Genomic DNA, 18669 nt, shown 5'->3' with positions numbered 1-18669 from the left:
GGACCAATGTTGATGGGGTTTCATACTATGCTATCTATATAGCTCAGACTATCTGTGAACTCTGTTCTGTAGCAAAAGCTGGCCTTGAACTCATGGCCATTCTGTCTCGCCGTAAACAATGTGGGGCTGAGAGGATGGATGTCAGTTAAAGTGCTTGCAGGACTTGTAGTCTCAGCTCTGGGGACATCCCTGGGACTCACACTGGCGGGCCAGTCTAGCCTAATTCATGAGCTCCAGGTCAATCAAAGACCCTGACTCAAAGGAGGTGGTAGGCAGTCCTAAGTACAACAACCAGGGCTGTCTTACAAACACATCTTCTAAAACAAGATAATTTACACAAATTGCATGTATATGAGGAAACAGGATAGATATACTTAGTCATTTTAGGAACATGAAAGGAGGTTGTGTGTGCACTGAGGGGACTGAAGCAGGACAGTCAGGAGGTTGAGGCTTAGCCTAACCACGACTCCCAGGCCAGTTTGAGCGATAATCCCAGTATCACACGGTGGTTTACAACCATCTCGAAACTCCAGTTACAGGGGATCTGGTGCCTTCTTCTGACCTCTGGTATCAGGCGTGCACATGGAACACATACATACATGCAGGCAAAACATTCGCACACAAATCTTTTTTAAAAAGAGAAATTGGGGGTAGAGGGTGGTACCTGAGAATTCCTCATCAAAGCTTGGAATTCCTGTAATCCCAACACTGGGTAAATGGAAGTAGGGTCAGGACAAGGTCATGCCTCAGTCTCCTGAGAACAAAGCTCAAAGACATTTATACTTTCTTAATATGTATACAATGTAGAGTTTCTTGGTTTTTCTAAAGCTATATTTCTGTTTTTTATTGAAGGAGTTTCTTAACCTCCAGGATGAAAATCAGCAGTTGAAAAAAATTTATCACGAACAAGAACAGGCTCTGCAAGAACTCGGCAGCAAACTTTGCGAGTAATTCCTCTCTTCCTTCAGCCTACAGATTCGTGGAAGAGATGGGTGTACCAAATCAGCTCTGCAGAGGGTCTTGAATATTGGGACACCAAAGACTAGCTTCTTTAGAGTAGTTCTGGGCATTTTAGCAGAATGGTTTTGAAGGGTTTCATCAAGTGAAGGCCAATTTCTTTAGTGATAAAGAATCCAGAAGCTTAAATTTTGTCAGAACATAAGTTGAATTTTGACAATGTCCAGCGCTACCAGACTATTTTGAGACACTATAGGAAGCCAGGAAAGTGGCTGTAATCTCAGCATTTGGGAGGTAGAAGCAGGAAGATCAGGAATTCAAGCTCATCCTCAGCAACTTAGAAAGGGGCAAGCCTTGAGATCATCCTTTAAAAAACAAAGAAATAGGGGCTGGAGACTTGGCTCAGTGGTTAAGCATACTTGCTGCTCTTGCAGAGGACCCAGGTTAAGTTCTCAGCACCCACCCAGTAGCTCACAACCATCTCTAACTCCAGTTAGAGATCCATCCTGTCTCCAGGGGATCTGATGCCTGTTTCTGACCTTTGGTCACCAGGCATGCACATGGTACACAAACATACATGCAAGCTACATTTCACATACATAGTTTTTTAAAAAGAAATAAATGGAAGAGGGGGATATCTGAGAATACCATCATTTCAATTTTTATTTTAGGATTGTGTTCCTTTCCCTTTCTTGTTCTGAGAAAGACTACTGCTTTATTGTCTAGGCTAGTGTTGAGTTCCTGGATTAAAGTGATTCAGTCTCCCAAAGAGCTGGATTGTACGCCACTATAACCAGCCACTTCAAATGTAATAAACAGTTTCTCTGGTGAGAAAATTAAAACATGTTTATAGTTCAACAGCAGGTAAAAATTGCATACCATGTAACCATTTAGTGTGATGTGACAGATACTTAGTAACAACTAGCAGGCGTCACTCTTCAGGATCCAGCACTGAGCGGACCAGATTATGGAGAATTATGCAGATGATCCTCCATTGAAAGTGCTTAGTCAGTGTAGTAGCTCTTCTCCAATCCAGACTGGAGACCAGTCTGCTACACGTCTCAAAAGGCAAAAAAGGAAGGTGAAACAGGATTGCCACAAAATTTGGCCAGCCAGGACTACCGAATTTAAATCCTGTTTCAAAACAAAGTAACACATTCATGCAAGTGTTTATTTTTTGAGACAAGGTTTCAAGTATCCCAGGCTGTCGTAGAACTCATGTAGCCAAAACATGACCTTAAGCTTCTGCTGTGTAACTTCCAAAGTGCTAGTTTATATGGCACTGGGATCTAACCCATGGCTTTGTGCATGCATATCCAGAGACATTTTCTCTTATACAGTCAAGCTTTTCAAAAATCTAGTTGTGGCACAGGCCTTTAATCCCAGCACTCGGGAGGGAGAGGTAGGTGGATCTCTGAGTTTGAGGCTAGCCAGGGCTACCCAGAAACCCTGTCTTGGAAAAAAGGAAAAATACATAATATCCCCTTAGCCAGAGATTGTTAGGTCTAAAATTATATACAATTAAAAAATCAATACCTTTGCAATGAACTATTAAGTGTTTTTACATGCATACTAAAATTTGGACTTGTTTGTAATGTTTTTAGATCCAAACTTAAAATAGATGACATAAAAGAAGCCAACAAAGCATTACAGGTGAGTAAAAAGGCTTTCAGTACAACTGGAAGCTCTTAACATTGGTAAATGTAAATTGTTTAGAGCCTGGTGTGTTGAGGAAGCCTTGAGAAGGAAGCATACAAATCCCAGGGGCAGAGGTGGCAGCACTGGTAGGTGTGCTATTCTAGCCTCCACTTTTTTTCTTTCTAGGGTTCTACAGTCCTTTGTAGACTAGGCTGGCCTTGAACTCAGATCTGCCAGCTTCTGCCTCCTGGGCATGAGCTGGAGACTACCAGCTCCACACTTAGTGAAATTTTTTAAAAGGTGGAAATAGGTGGAAATGGATTACTTATTACCTGCTAAAGAATGCATCATCTTGATGAAAAATGACGTTGTAATGCTACTTTAGTAGATAACATATCTTTGATGACCTCCTAGGATCGGCTTCTGATCACTTTGATAAGGCTAGAATGTGTGTTACTTTGGTGTGTGTGTTGGAAGGAATCCTTGGGTCAGCACTTCAGTGTCATTGAATAGCTTTCTGTTCCAAATTACCATTTAATCTTTTAATCAAAATGTTACATGAAAATAGCTATTCAAAAAGTCCTAAAACTTATGTTATGTAATTGATGTAATGCCAGCCAGAACTCTGAACCAGTTAAAAAAAAAAAAAAAAAGAGAGAGAGACTAGAAGGTGTTAGATGTCTTGGAACTGGGGTTACAGAAGATTGTGAGCCATGCAGATGCTGGGAATTGAACTTGGGGCCTCTGGACAAGCAGCAGCATTTTGCCCCACGCACCATTCTAAAAAAGATTTCAAGGAAACAATGTTTGCTATCTTGCCTTTAACTCACCTTAGTTATTTGCTCCTGCTCCCAAAGGGAGCTTCTTCCAGTTCTCGCAGCTATCTCCTCTAGCATCTAGCTCTGTATTCAGAGCAATGCAATTCATTCCGCTTCCCCCTTTTTATAGTATGGGAAATGGAACTGAAAGGGCCTAGCACAGGCTAGACAAACACTGTACTGTACTTCCGAGCCATGCTGTAGCATGTTTTCTCACCTTGCTACTGAAGTGGTGGTAGCCTTTTGCTCAAATTCATCTTTCCTTAAGTCACCTCAGTAAGCTTTTTTTCCTAGACAGGATTTCACTTTAACCCTGGCTGGTCTCAAACACAGGGGTTGTCCTGCTTCTTGAGCACTGGAATTAAAAGTTCATAAGTATATATCTTGGGTTTTGTTTTTTTCTATGTGTGGTTTTATTTTATTTTTGAGACAGGGTTTCTCTAAAGCTTTTGGAGCCTGTCATGGAACTCATATAGAATGAGGCTGATCTCAAACTCAGAGGTCTGCCTGTCTCTGTCTCCTGAGTGTTGGGATTAAAGACAAGTGCCACCACCACTCAGCTCATCACACCTTTCTTATTTTCCAATGTTTTATCTCAACACCAGAATATTCTCATTCTTCATCTCTATCAAATGTTCCCTGAAGAAGTTGGGTGGCTCATTACTTTGTCTTAGAAGTCTGCCCCCCCCCCCCCCCCCCAATCTGACCTGGGCCCTTCTGTACTGATATTTCTAAGTTCCTTTGACCTCTCTGAGAGCTACTGCCTGAGCCTGATGCACTTTTTGGGTTCCTGTTCTGAAAAATGATGGGTCATAGGGATTCTGCATTTTCAGTTTTCGTGCTTTTAAGCTAAGTGCAAGTGTTGCTCGTTAGAACACTAACATTCATCTTTACCTGTTAGGGACTGGTCTGGCTGAAAGACAAAGAGGCAACACACTGCAAGCTTTGTGAGAAGGAATTTTCACTCTCCAAAAGAAAGGTAGGAGGTGAGAAAGTGAGCTCAAACATTTTGGCAACAAAAATGGCTTCTAACTGCCCCCCCCCTTTCCTAATTTTTCCATTAATAGCACCACTGTAGAAACTGTGGGGAAATTTTCTGCAATGCCTGCTCTGACAACGAGCTGCCTTTGCCTTCTTCACCAAAGCCAGTGAGAGTCTGTGATTCCTGCCACGCAATACTCATTCAGAGATGCTCCTCTAACGTGCCATGACCCGGGAACTCAGTCCTCCTGCACAGAAGCACCTGCAGTGAGTGTGAGGACCAAGTGTCCAGTCAGCACCGTACCTCTCCTCCAGCTAACACACAGAATTCTAAGTTGTATAGTTAGGATTCCGTTTCTGCACTTACTCGGATTTTAAGATAGCATGTTTTATCACTACTTGGAACAGTCATGTAACCCTTAAGGAAAGGCTGGACAGCAGAGCTAAAGATGCACTTTTGCCTTATCTTCTAGAGGCCTTCTTGAGAATGAGGCCACAACTTGTTTCTGAACTGTCGAGCTGGCACTTGATGGTGCCTGTAATTCTCTTTAATGCACTTTAATGCTTCACAATTCTCAGAGGAAGACTGGAAATTCCCTCACTTTGTGACACTATGCTAATTGAACATCCTTTTTTGAAATAAGATTGAAACAAAGTTGTCCATTTTTGACCATGGACTTCCTTGCCTCAGCTATGAAGTGCTGGGATCATAGGTGTGTGCCTCCATACCAGGCTGCACAGTCTTCATTGTCTGGTAAGATTCTAATTTAATTGTATTTATTTGCGTGTTCTTTTCCCCTCTTCTACAATGGTCAGTAATTTTATCTCATACCTTTCTTTCCACTTGCCTACACCTTTCATATAGTGGACTGAAGTGCCAGCTTTCCCTTCTGTTCTTTAAGGGTGTTAATATAACCATCATAAATATAACCTTGTCACAGAAGCTCCTTTTTGTAAAGGGGTGGCCCCCAAAGACGAAAACATCCTTCCTGAGGGATGATGGGAAAACACGGGCTTTTTAAAGATTCTCTAAGTATTAAAAATAAGAGCATTTAAAACTTACCTATGCCATAATAGAATTAGTTTCCCCATCCTCCAGTTCTCTTAGGAAACATTATATTGCAATGTTTGCATCTACCCACAGTAGAATTTTACCCGATATATCAAGTACCTTTATGCTATGGTCTTAGGCAGATAGTGGTTTCTTATTTTTTTCAAGCAGAAAAACAAAACATTAAGTTACTTAAACCATGACCATTCAGGATCTTAATATATTAATCTCCAGTTTTGCACTTTTAAATCTATAAACTCTATAGAGATTTTACATTCCTAAAGACAGTTTAGTGACTGGGCACTTTTCTGATTCCTTATTCTTTGAGATCTTTTCATTTGTTGTATTTCAGTAAGTTTTATAATTTGCCAAAATTACAAAACCAGTATTTTCACCAGCTTCTGAGGTTAACTTAAATTAGATCTGTCAGATTTTGAGATGTCCCATTTTTTTGGAAACAGGGATTCATGTAACCCAAGTTGGCTTCTAACTTGGTGTGTAGCAGAGGGTGACCTTGAACTGATTCTCCGACCTCCCCATATCCCAACTCCTGAGATTACAACTATGTGGTGCTGAGGATGGAACCCCTGGCTTTGTGCAGGCCAGGTAGTACCAACTGATCTACCCAGCCCCCAAGACGTCATTTGTTGAGCACTGACAGAAGTGGCCTTGAAACAGAATTAAGCAAGAAAGAATGCTACAAATTCAAGGCCAGTCTCCAAATTAGCCTATGCTATGTATATATTTATACATACAATAATGAAAACTTGGCCCAAATATTAGAAAATTATATTCTTGAACCATTTTTGTTGTTGTTTTGTTTGTATTTTGAGACAGGGTTTCTCTGTAGCTTTGGAGCCTGTCCTGGAACTACCTCTATAGACTAGGCTGGCCCTGAACTCAGACATCCACCTGTCTCTGGGATTAAAGGTGTGTACTACCACTGCCTGGCTTCTGAACCATTTTGTATTGATGGGAATAGACTAAGATTTTTATGACTGTTGGAAGTGAGCATAAATGAAAAAATTTCAAATACTTTATTTTGTGCTTTTTGTTATAAACATGGACCTTTTCTGGGGCAGCATTAACTTGACCCCCAATGTCTGAGATGAGAATATAGCTCAGTGGCAAAATGTTCGCTTACTGTGTGTATTAAAGCCCTGGGTTCTCAATCCACAGCACCACTAACAAAAAAATAAAATCTAAATTTAGGACACCTCATTCATCACAAAACATTCTGTTTTTATTTTGCAAAAACTTGTCATTTCCTTGCTTTCCCTAGCCAGTACTACCACAAAGATGTAATCATGGTGCCAAGGAATTGTAATTCTAATCTGTAATGTTTTTAAAATAAATGTGAATTTTATAAAACAGTTTTAAGAAATTAACAATTTTTATTGCTTTAAAGATTTGTTTATCTGTTTATGTGTGTCTGTGTGAGTGTATGCCACAAGTGTGCAGGTGGTGAAGGAGGCCAGAAAAAGGTATTGGATTCACTGCAGCGACATGAGTTGTGATCTGCCTGATGTGGGTGCTGGGAACCAACCTCAGGTCCTCTGGATGAGCAGAAAGTACTCTTAACCACTGAATCGTCTCTCCGACCACCTCCATTGAGACTGAAGAAGGTAACCCTTGAAGGGCTTCTGACCTCTCTGCCAGGCATGCAGACAAGGTCATTAGTGTGTAGGCTCTAGGTGAAATCCTCAGTCCCAAAACAGAAAGACAGAAACTTACTTTTTCAGAACTATAGGCTCCGAGTAACAAACTGTGGTGCTCCTTTACAGTCATTTTATCAGAAATCTCAATTTGGCATCCAAATTACATGCTATCCAAATACTTGCCTCTACCTGCCAAGTGCTGGGATTAAAAGCATGTGCCACCACACTTTCCACCAATGTGCATTATAACCAATAACTGACACAAAGCATTCTAGAACAGACAACATTCCTTTATCTCCCATGTTGACATTTATTAAATGAATAACATTTCTAGCAAAAAACAAGTAACAAGTTCAATAACTGAGTTCACATTGACAGGTTTCAATCTGATCCATTAGCCAATTTAGGGGAAAGCCACATTGATCAAAGTGATAAGATTAGAAAGCACCCTTCCCTTGCTAAACAGAGCTTAAATACTCAAAACCAGTATCAGATGCAAAATCCAGCTGTAGCATTGTTTTACATTTTCCTAAATGCAGTCATTTACAATTTAAAAACCCTGTTTTCTTGTGTTTTCAGTTTCTTACCCAAGAATACATCTATCATAGTAAATACCCATGTATTTACACCGAGTTCATCAATGAGAATTCTTAGTTACTCCAACAAACTCAAATTTTGGAAACATTTTTGGTATCTTGGGCAAGTGCTATGAGGATTTTAAAATCTAGGGCTATAATTTCAACCACTACTCCCATGTCCCTGGGTTCATAATTAATTCATAACACAATTTTGACTACTTAGAATCCAGATACCTCTCTTACAAAATTATTCAGAGCTATGCTTGATAAATGAGATTGAAAAGAGAATGCAGAATTAACTGAACTTATATTCCTGAAGCCACTTGAATGCATCTTTAGGCTTTTTATTTACAGGGTGTCCAGGAAAGAAAGCTAGCTAACTACTCAAGCTCTATCCATCCCAGATGTGTGCTAAGACTTGCAGTCTGTCCACTCACATTGCACTATGCTACTTTTTGTAGAGCTAACAGTAAAATACATCATCCCAAATCTTATGAAGGCAACACATCTTTAGGAGTACCTATATATAAAAAGTAGCAACATCAGTGGTTTCAATATAAAAATTTATTAAGTCAAAGTATGCAACAAATAAAACCTACAGAAAACAGATTTTCCCATCACAATCTGTTGCTTTACCAAGTATCTTGAAAACACATTCCTTCAGTCATTATAAAGTTCTTGAAATACAAAAGAAATTAAATCCGTAAGAAAGTCTAGTAGACATGTTGTTGTTAGGACTTGTACGTTGGTGTTTTCAGTACATCCCACGCCATCCACCTCCACTCATTCCACCTTGCCCATAGTAACCTCCACCGCCTCCACCACCACGACCTTAAGAAGACATTTAAGAACTACCTGTCAGGAGATGTCCATGCACATCACCATATTTATATTTTAAATGAAAGACATTGCCAATACAAAACCTGACTTACCATAACCTCCCAAGCCATCAGGAGTGCCATATCCTCCACTGTAGTTGTTCCCCATTCCCATTCTCCCAACAGATCCATATCCTCCTTGATTATCTGCACATTAAAAAAAAAAAGGATGGTTTCCAAAGTAACCAATACTGCTTATTCTAAAAAGTTTATAAACTCAGGTTTGGGAAGGGTATGCCAAAGCACCAAGGCAGGAAGATTGTGCCTGGGCTACAGAGCAGGATGAACCCATCTCAAATACAAAAGTATACATACCCATTCCATCTCTGCCATAGCCTCCCATTCCAGAACCTCCCATTCCAGAGCCACCTCCAGGGGTGGAATTCAAGAAGAGTTCAATGTATCGATGCTCTTTAAAAAAGAGGAGTGGAAAAAGGTAAGAATAGTAGAGAAGGGAATATTGGAGCAAATATTAATTAAAGGTCAATTAGTATTTAAAAAGCAGGCTGATCCACACATAAAGGACTATTTTAGGCATCCATTAAAATCTAGACATTATTACTAGGTCAAATGATAAAGTCCTAAGATCTACCACAGGCATTTTAACAGGTAATTATTTTATAAACTGCACACATCTATAAAACAGAAGCATCCCAAAGACACCACTTACGCATGTTGTTTTTATCTTTAGACATGGCAGCCACGGCATCTTCATGTGTCACAAACTCTACATCTGCCTCTCCTGTTGCTCTGCCATCAGCTCCAATGTCGATATGAACTCGTATTGGATTGAGTGGTGAGAAGAACTAAATAAAAGTTACTCAATTTTAAATTTCAATTATTTAAAATTAGGCACATAATTTTTTTCCTAATCCACTAAAATAAACTATTGAGAGTCTATAGGGCTCCAGCATTGTGGAGGTAGGGTGTCATCCTTTACTACAAAGGTGGTCAATTTGGCTCACATGGAGAAGGACTATATTTTATTTTATTTTTTCTTCTTCAAGACAGGGTTTCTCTATGTAGCTTTGGTGACTGTCCTGGAACTGGCTCTTATAGACCAGGCTGGCCTCAAACTCAGGGAGCTTTTAAAGTAAGGCAATACTAAATTTTAAACAAAAAAATTTGAAACTGGCTCCATGTGCAAGGTTAGGAGTATCTTGAAGTTTGGGGTTGTTCCAGACCCTATTGCTAAAGGCAAATTCCTATCCGATTGACTATCCTTAACTGAGTTTTTTTTTTAATGCATTTTTTAAACCTGCTTAAAATCTCACATAGGTCAGTATATAAGGGACACAAACACCTATGTACATATTAAGTAAATAATCTATCACTAAGTGACAATGCTAGCTTGAATCTTAACAAATAGAATAGATAAGGCATGGTGTCTGCCTGTCATTCCAACATGCTCAAAGCCAAGTTAGGATTTCTAAATTCTAATCCAGTTTGGGCTACAATGAGACCTCCCCGCCAAGAATAATTAAAAATACCCACTATGAACCACACTTACATTAGCAATATCATTTTCGGTCGCACGAAAAGGCAGCCCTCTCATGTGCACAAAATGACCACCATGGAAACCTGAACTTGCATCACCAGCTCCACCGTAGCCATGTCCTCCCATGCCTATATTATAAACCGTCATGGGTTCAGGTAAGTATATACATATAAATCTACAAGCCAGTGCAATGACACAAGTTTCCATTAGCTTATTAAAGTTGCCTAACTACTAAGAGTTGCCTAATTACTACTGGAAGCTTACTAAGGAAACAATAAAATTTACTTCAGCATGACAATACCTCTTCCATCTCTCATCCTGTCATCAAAGCCATCATTTCCATAGCCATAATTATTATAGCCACCATAGTCATCAAAACCTCCATAGCCTGTGCAAATAAAAGGAAAAAGAAATACCATCCTGAGTAATTTATCTTGTAAGGTAATTTACAAAGTCATTTTGTAGTCAACTGTTTTAGCTCCTTCATTGATGTTTGCAGCTTACTGCACGTGAGGAAAGTAGTTAACCCTTGATGGAAATGAAAATAACCACAGGATAAATTCAAACATAACATGAAAACCAAATTTCATCTTTATGCCAAGAAGATGCCAGTTATCTTTACTTTCATTTCTACATTACATTTTCTAGGTGTTAATGTGCATCAATCAAGTTCCACAGTGTAAATCCCATAATCTCATGAACAGGTTTTAAAACCTCGTAGGTACTGAAATTACTGCCATTTCTGTATTTCTTGACAAAGTGTCAGGAACATCAAGAAAATGACAACAGAACCTTTGTTCATTAGATACACATACCACCATCATATCCATCACCTCCTCGTCGCATTCTGTCATACATACTTCCACGCCCAGCTCCATAATAACCCCCTCTTCCTCCTATTGGTCTATCATATGGTCCCGGTCGCTGTCCCAGCAATCTTCTTGGTGGATCATAAAATCCTTTGATTTCACTCCTGCTACTCCTGAAGATCTCAATGTACCTATTTTAAAAGGGTTAAAGTATATGTTTCAGCATGGATATATTAGAGAGAAATTAGATACTGGGCAAAATGCAGTTTGTCTATATCTAGGTACATAACCCAATTTAATTTGCCTAAATAAGCCATAAGGTAACATTTTTACACCTATAAACTTAATTAAATATTTAAGTTTTACATAGACAAATGAGTCATTTGAAAACACTGAATTATGAATATATTTTTAGTTTCCTTTAGTACAAGATAGATATGTAAGAAAAACAGGTGATTATACAAAAACAAATTTAACAACACCCTACAAAGAAATGGAAACATAATCTAATTTTAATTTAAACTATTAGCATTAATTCCCCACCCAAATCTGTAGTTTCCATGTTAAATTTAGGTAATTATCAATTCTTTAAAACTACCCCCAGAAAATGTTATGGTTACCCCCCCATTTAAGCAATAGTGACCCACAACCCCCAAAAATAAAAATTTAACACCATCCCAAACTCTCCATCCCCACCTGTGCCCTATTCTTTCCTTGTGTTTCCCCAGAGCATTTTCTGCTATCTCCTTTGAAGCAAACTGCACGAAGGCCTCCCCTGTGCTTCTCCCCTGGTAGTCCATCGTCAATGTTATCCCATTTGGCACGATTTCCAACCCTTTAACCCAAGGACAAATACCCCATCAAGGGGAACAGTGTTAAAGGCTGAAACATTCCCATCTGAATCAAATATTTAAAACAAGTCAAAACAAAACAAAACGCGTAGTTTCCCATCACCCCATAATACAAATGGAATATTTTTCAAGTATCATTGGATTAAATATTTTCTGTGACCAGCGTCTTAAAATTATACTTCTAAAAGCCCACTACATGGAAAAAGTACATATTTAACTGTGCTCCCAATGATAACTCATAGCCCATGTCACCATAGTTATTCTCAGTTAACTATACTGTACATCAATCAATGTTTACATAGCCTATACATTCTCTATGGAATATTAACTGGAGCACATTTTATTAAATAACCCAGATTACCACAAAATTTAGTTCCAAAATCAAACGGGTTTTATAAATTAAAAACCATCTAATAAAAAACACATACAGTTAAAATACTACTAAACTTTGACTAGTACTAGAGGTACCTTGAAAGAACTGAACTATTTCCTCTTTGCTGCAACCAAATGGCAGTCCTCGAAGTCGCACTGTCCCATCACTAGCGTCATTTGGACCATTATGTTTCATAACCCAATCCATTTCAATATCGCTTGATTTAAATGCTATGAAAATAAACAAGCACATAAAGCAGTCAATCACAACACCCTCTTACCAAGATTTGAATACCTCTCAAGTGTCACAGTGAGGAATGCATGCACACAATTCCTACAACAATCAGCAACAGAGTACTCTATTATAAAAACTCTACTTTGGGGTGGGGCAGGGAAAGGTAATGAAACTCACCCCTCACCTACCAAACAACCCTGAACCACCAGAGTAAAATTTGTTATAACACCTTTTCCACAGTCCACTCACTTTTTTTTTTTACTTTTCAGGCTTCAATATTGACCCAAAGCTACCAGATTTTTTTGTTTTGTTTTGCAGACAGGGTGTCAGTGTACCAATAGCTATGAGTGCTAAGATTACCTGAGTCACCAGCCCAACTGCAAAATGTTTAAAAATAATCACATAAAGTGTATATAATATAGTCATCTATTCATATTGAGATTTGAGCATTAAAAAAAAAATAGTAGCTAGGTGGACCTCAAGGTCATCTTTGACTACACCAGCAATTGGAGGGCACTACAAGACCCTGTCTCAAAAACAAAAGAAAACAAGGAAAACACTACTGAAACCCAAATGCTATGTGGAATATGATAGATGGTACATGCCCAAGATCTCAGTACTCGGGAGTTAAGGCAAGATTTTGAGTTTGAGACCAGCTGGGACTATAAGAAAACTGCTTCAACAAACACTCAGATGAGTACCTTTCAACATCTTTTTCGGGGGTGGGGGGGTGGGGGGTGGGGTTTAAGACAGGATGACCAAGAACCAGTCTGGTTTTGAATCGCAGATGCCTGCCTGCCTCTCAGCCCCAGTGCTGGAACTAAAGGGAAGTGTCACCACTCCATGTCATGCTCATCCTCTTACCATTTTTAGTTAAGCAGATTTACTTACAGGGCACTCACATGGCACTTAAAAAGCACAGCATGAAGCCCCTTCCATCCCCCAAGACACACAAAACTTCCCTAGAGGCAGTCACTTTCCTTGTAAAATTCCAGAATACTTTAGAGACTAATGCAGAAGTTCCACAGCTGTGGAAAAACTTACCAGTCCTTGCTTATTTCACTACACAGCTGCAGGAATCCTACTCACCTCAATATTCCAATCTTTCCCTCACCACCTCCTCCCGTCAACAAAACAATTTTTTTCACTTGATTCCTTTAGGCTGGATGGTATATCAACACCATTCACTAATGGTTAATTCCATATCATCTGTTAGAGGCAGCATCTACAGAGTTAACAATTCTAATTTTTTTTAAAATCACATGGCAACACACTTACTCCTACAACCCTAGCCCTGGGAGGCTGAGGCAAGAAGTTCAGGAATTCAAGGCCATACTCTGTCTTTGAAGAAGGAAGGAAAGGGGGGGGGGGGGCAGGGATATGGAATGGAGTGGTGGTTGAGGGGTGGAAAAGGTAGGCAGATCTATGAATTTGAACTCAGCTTGGTCTACACAGTGAGTTCCAGGACAGTCAGGGCTACATTGTGAGACCCTGTCTCGGAGGGAAAAACACAAAACAAAAAGGTATTTTAGAACTTGGCATAGTGGCACACTTTGGAGGCAGAGGTGGTGGGTATGTAAGTTCAAGGTTCAAGGTCAGCCTGATCTACGGGACAGCCTGGGCTACACAGAAAAACTGTCACCAAAAACCGGGCTGGGGGTGTAAATTTCTAAAATTCATGCATCAATGAACCCAAGGATATAGTTCAATGAGAGAGTAAATGTCTATCATGTGTCAACCTTTGGATTACATTCTAAACACCCTTCCCCCAATAATACATGTATTAAAGACAATGTTTAATTTCTATTCCAGTGGTTATTAATGTGTATATCATCAGCATTTGTTTTGTGTGTACTAGTGACTGAACCTCAAACCCCGCTGAAAGAAAATCCAGGCCCATCTTTAAAGCAAAGCCCGTGGAAGGTGCCACTCTTGACAGAACCAAAATGGTGAAAACACAATTTAAAAATTGACATTATAAGTAATTCTTCAGTGCACTTGATTTAAAAGAAAGTATGAGGCCCTACATGGTGACACATGTCTTTGATCCCAGCATCTGGGAGACATTAGCAGGCTTTGAGTTCAAAGTCAGCCAAGTTCACATAGTGAGACAATCAAAAAAAAAAAGGCTTCATGGGTTTGAATGGCTCACTAATCTGCCATTTGATGGCTATTCAAAACATTGCATTTCTGAGCCTGGTATTCACTATAGAATACAGCATTAACTGCTGGGTGGCAGTGGTGATGGTCCTGTGTGCCTTTAATCCCAGCATTCAGGAGGCAGAGGCTGGCAGATCTCTTGTGAGTTCCAGGACAGCCAGGACTACACATAGAAACCCTATCTTGAAAAAAAAACAAAAACAAAAAAAAAACCAGCAGTAGGCAAGTGACAAGAATATTTATATTATGTAGTTCTAATCTGCTTCAGCTAAAAATTCACCTTTGACTATTAGAGTTTATGGACCCTGTAAAGAAGTGGTTCTCAACTTTTCTAATGCTTTGACCCTTTGATACAGTTTCTCAAAGTATAAAATTATTTTTGCTGCTACTTCATAACTATAATTTTGTTTCTGTTATGAATTTTAAACACCTGTATTTTCCAATGGTATCAGTGAACCCACTGAGAACCACTGCTGTAAAATCAACAAGATGCTCCACAAAACCTCAACTGTATCTGAAAACCATAAACAACTACTTTAATCTGTGTATGTGCTAGTATACACTCATACTTCAGTGTAATGTGTGGAGGTTATAGGAAAACTTTTATTCATCAGTTCTTGACTTCAATTAACAGAATTTTACTGGGAAAGCCAACAAGATTTGGACCAAACTATCTTCCAGGGTGACATTCCACTCCAAGTCAGAAGACAGGAAACTGCCTTGCAGTAAAATACCTTTAAACTCAAGTCTAGAATCCTACAAAAACATTATGGGCAATTTGTTCTGAGACCTTAATAAAGCTTTCAGAGGTTGTGCAACTGTTCACTACTTAGACTACTCCACTCCAACCTTTCTTTGCTAACTACTATCTGCTTTAGGAAGCCCAGCGTTCTCAGGTCCCTAATTCTGTTCAAGACCTTGAGACAGGGAGACCAACCTGAGTTACACCACCCCCAAATCCAAGAGCGTCACAGATGCAGCCCCTTGCCTATGGTCCACCTACAGTGGATGCTAAAGCAGAAGGGTGGTTTGAGCCCAAGAATCCCAGGCTGGCCTGGGTAAGCAGGGAAACACTATCAGAAAACCTCCAAGTGTTAGTACTAATTGAAAATACTAGCAGTTAAAATGCAGCCAACTTTTTGAGACTTTAAATACAACTTCCTAAAGAAAGCAAAATTTTCAGTCACAAAAGACTACATACTATTCCAGTTTTATACCAAGAACACAAAAATCTATATATATAAAAAAAAAAAACAAACACGATCTGTGACTGAAATAGAACAGGTCAGCATATGGAATGACTGTGTTAGTACGTACATCTTTTTGAAATGGTAAAGTGTTTTTTAAATTGAGCTGTGGTAGTCTGACACTAGAAATGCACCGAAGTCCACAGAATACCACTTTAAACACAAGTTAATGGATGTTATAAACAGTGTGGTGGCTCATAGCTGCCATCCCAGCAGCTGGAGGCAGAAACATCAACATCCTCGAATCTCCAGGCCAGCAGCAGTCTACAGGGACTCTATCTCAAAACAACAAAACCATCTTGAAGGCAGAGGCAGGAGACTCAGAGTTAGAGGGCAGCCTCCTGTACATATCCAGTTGCAAGCTACTATCAAGAGCCTCTCTCAAACAACAAAAAATTGTTTATAATGCAATCCAATAAAGAAAATGTGGGCACATTACTTAGTTCTTTCCAGTTGGATCTGAGTCCTTTGATTTTTCAAAGGCCATTAAGGATCTGCCTATTCCAGGTGGCATGGACACTACTGCAAGCTAACTTTCAGGTCCAGGATATTTTTTTTTTCCTTTTTAACCCATCTTTAATGGAAATCACCGACACAGTTCTGATTTAAGGACCCAAAACATGCTAGACCATTCTTTTGGTTCAAAACATCACAGTTCGACACTTTGTTCTAAACATGCCTAGCCATCAAATAAAAACAAATATAGCTGATTTCCGGCTTTAGTTACAAGTCGACACAAAGCACAGCTCTCGGAGAACAGCTACAGAAAACGTTGCTGAACTAGCCACCCTGGCCTAAAAGCAGTCCCGTAGTTCACCCGGACCCGGCCTATTTGAAACACACTCATTTCATCTTACAAAATTAAGGTCTTGGGAAAAGGGAAAAAAAAAATCCTTTGGCGATGTGTACGTACTCTTTCCGCAACAAATCTGGACTACAAAGGCCGGCTAAGCATCCTTTCCCTCCTCCCGGAGACTTTCCGTTTACCTAGCTCGCCCTAGAGACCAGAGAACTAGGGGACGCCCCGCCTCCGGCCCTCGGCCAGGCCGGGAGAAAAGGCCTCGGCCACCGAGCGGCGGGATTACAAAGGACCACCGTGTCCGCCGCCTTTGTCCTGCATCTGCCAGTGGAGCGCCCGCACCGCCATTGGCTTCGCCTTCCCCCGGCTCTACCTGTCTCATCCCGGGGATCTGCGTCGGCAGTCACTAGCCGCCCCGCCAGCCCAGGTAGTCCCTTCGAGGCCACGGAGGACGGAGGCCGCTGTGGGAGGCCGGGCCGCGCCGGGCGCCATTTCCACCGGGAGCGCGTCCTGCCGTCCCTGCTGGCCGAGCTCCCCCACCCTCATCCCTACCGGAGAGCTCGCCCCCCCCCGCCCCCTGCCCACACAGGACCCCCGGCCTTCCCAACACTTTCCGCGAGCCGGAGACGACAAAGTAGCCCAAGCGGGGAAAGGCGGGAAGGCGACCCGGCAGCTACCAACCCCAAGATGGCGGCAGCGGAGCGGCGGGGAGAGCGGGCGAGCGGCTGGAGAGCGCGGCGCCGGCCCTTCCTCCCGGAGGCAGACAGCCCCGGAGGCCAGCCGACGCCACGCTCCCTCACCGGCTCCCGGGCTCCTCGGCCTTCTCCCGACTCCGCTCTCGGCACCTGCCGGCCCAACCTACCCCCTTCTACTTCAGATACCCTGTGGGGCGCTAGTAACGCCAACTCCGACGGTCGCGGCGGGCGGGCAGGGACGGCCGCTTCGTCCGCGGGTGGCGCTCGCGACAACGGTCTCTCCCACCCAACCGTCCGCGGCGGCAACGACCGCGACCGCGTAGGGAGCTGCGCAGCACAGACACTGGCGAAGGGGGATGGGAGGGAAGCGAGCGAGGAGGAGGGGGCGGGGCGGAGCTCACGGGCCCGCCGCGCCGCTCTCGCGAGACTCGACTGACAGGCGGGTCTCGGCGGAGGCGGGGCGAAACGCACCTGCGCACTAGGGGTCGCCTGGCTGAGGCGGCGAATCCGCAGCTCTCTGGTTTCCCGGTCCTCCCTCAGATCCTCAGAGCTCGCTTTTGTTCCTCCCACCGGAGGACGTGCGTGGGTTCTGAGGAACCGTGGCGTCGCGGTTTGCTAAGAAGCTTTCTTGCTTCCCTGAGGATACATCCCGTAAAGTCCCGCCCTTACCCTGCGTGGAGGGAGCCACGTGGTTCTGCACCCCAAAAACCAGGGAAAGGCTTTTCTCTTTCATGTTTGCGTTACGCAACCAGAAAAAAGAATGGATGTTTCGCCTGCAAAGATACAAAGACACCCAGCAGGATTTCGGTCCTAGCCTGGGGTTTTGATCTCCTGCCTAGCCCAACCAGTCTTGACTTCTTGATTGCCTTCCTACCTGCCATGTTTAATTTTTCTCGTCATTAAGCCCAGTGACAGCTCAGTGGCTCGTGGCAGTTGTCTTCGTTTTCTATATAAAGTTTGGTGCTATATAAAGTTTGGTGATCCTGAAAATTAGCTTACAGGAGACACGTACAAAACACTTTGGGGGGTTCCATGCTGCTACTAAGGTTCCTCGTGACACATTTATGACCTTTTAAGTTTTAACACAAATGGCACATCAAAAAAAAAATCTGTGGGAAGGTAGAGAGCAATCGTGGGGTAAGAGACTTAGAACAAAGCAAGTTAACGGGCAAAGAGGATGAGCTTAGTCAGCAGTCAGGCAGGACCAGTTAAGGTTGTAAATGTGAAGGGGGTACCTTGTAGTCACCCTTCAGTCTACTATTCCAAGATTTCTTGGTGCTAAAGACACTGGGAAGCCCATTAGGAGTGGAGTGGGGCTCGTTGCGGTGGGGGACATTAGCAGTGTAGGATGGATTTTATTTACCATGAGGGGTGTGTGTGTGTGTGTGTGTGTGTGTTTAGACTGGAGCCAGGAGGCCAATTATTTAGTTTCTGGTATGGAAAA

The 18669-nt window shown here is 41.7% G+C and overlaps 3 protein-coding genes across 7 annotated transcripts in view; 2 read left to right on the top strand and 1 right to left on the bottom strand.

The window, feature by feature from the left end:
- Window positions 1–6818, top strand: part of Rufy2 (RUN and FYVE domain containing 2) — a 34726-nt gene extending 27908 nt beyond the window's left edge. The window contains exons 15-18 of the mRNA XM_050143372.1: window positions 853–947; window positions 2562–2610; window positions 4315–4392; window positions 4481–6818. Of these exons, the coding sequence (XP_049999329.1) occupies window positions 853–947; window positions 2562–2610; window positions 4315–4392; window positions 4481–4624 (366 nt within the window). The 3' untranslated portion in view covers window positions 4625–6818. The remainder of the gene's footprint in view (window positions 1–852; window positions 948–2561; window positions 2611–4314; window positions 4393–4480) is intronic.
- Hnrnph3 (heterogeneous nuclear ribonucleoprotein H3) lies at window positions 5624–17603 on the bottom strand. Of its 5 annotated transcripts, none has more exons than XM_050143395.1 (10): window positions 17393–17603; window positions 12186–12320; window positions 11563–11701; window positions 10873–11057; window positions 10359–10445; window positions 10070–10185; window positions 9230–9365; window positions 8875–8970; window positions 8614–8706; window positions 5624–8512 (listed from the first exon to the last, which is right to left on the bottom strand). In XM_050143395.1, the coding sequence occupies exons 2-10, from the start codon at window positions 12295–12297 to the stop codon at window positions 8436–8438; spliced, it is 1041 nt and encodes a 346-aa protein (XP_049999352.1). In that variant the 5' UTR covers window positions 12298–12320; window positions 17393–17603; the 3' UTR covers window positions 5624–8435. The 5 variants fall into 5 exon arrangements, with proteins under 5 accessions (XP_049999352.1, XP_049999360.1, XP_049999342.1 ...); XM_050143403.1 differs by having other exon boundaries at window positions 17412–17600; XM_050143385.1 differs by lacking the exon at window positions 17393–17603 and having other exon boundaries at window positions 12186–12349.
- Window positions 16818–18669, top strand: part of LOC126502457 (phenazine biosynthesis-like domain-containing protein 2) — a 28888-nt gene continuing 27036 nt past the window's right edge. Inside the window, exon 1 of the mRNA XM_050143442.1 lies at window positions 16818–16957. The gene's annotated coding sequence lies outside the window, so the exon portion shown is untranslated. The remainder of the gene's footprint in view (window positions 16958–18669) is intronic.

Source organism: Alexandromys fortis, unplaced genomic scaffold (genome assembly GCF_014885135.2).
Source record: "Alexandromys fortis isolate MF-2015 unplaced genomic scaffold, M_Fortis_MF-2015_v1.1 scaffold_9, whole genome shotgun sequence".
NCBI lineage: Eukaryota > Metazoa > Chordata > Mammalia > Rodentia > Cricetidae > Alexandromys > Alexandromys fortis.
Note: the sequence above shows the minus strand (reverse complement) of the source record. Positions and strands in the feature narration are given on the sequence as shown.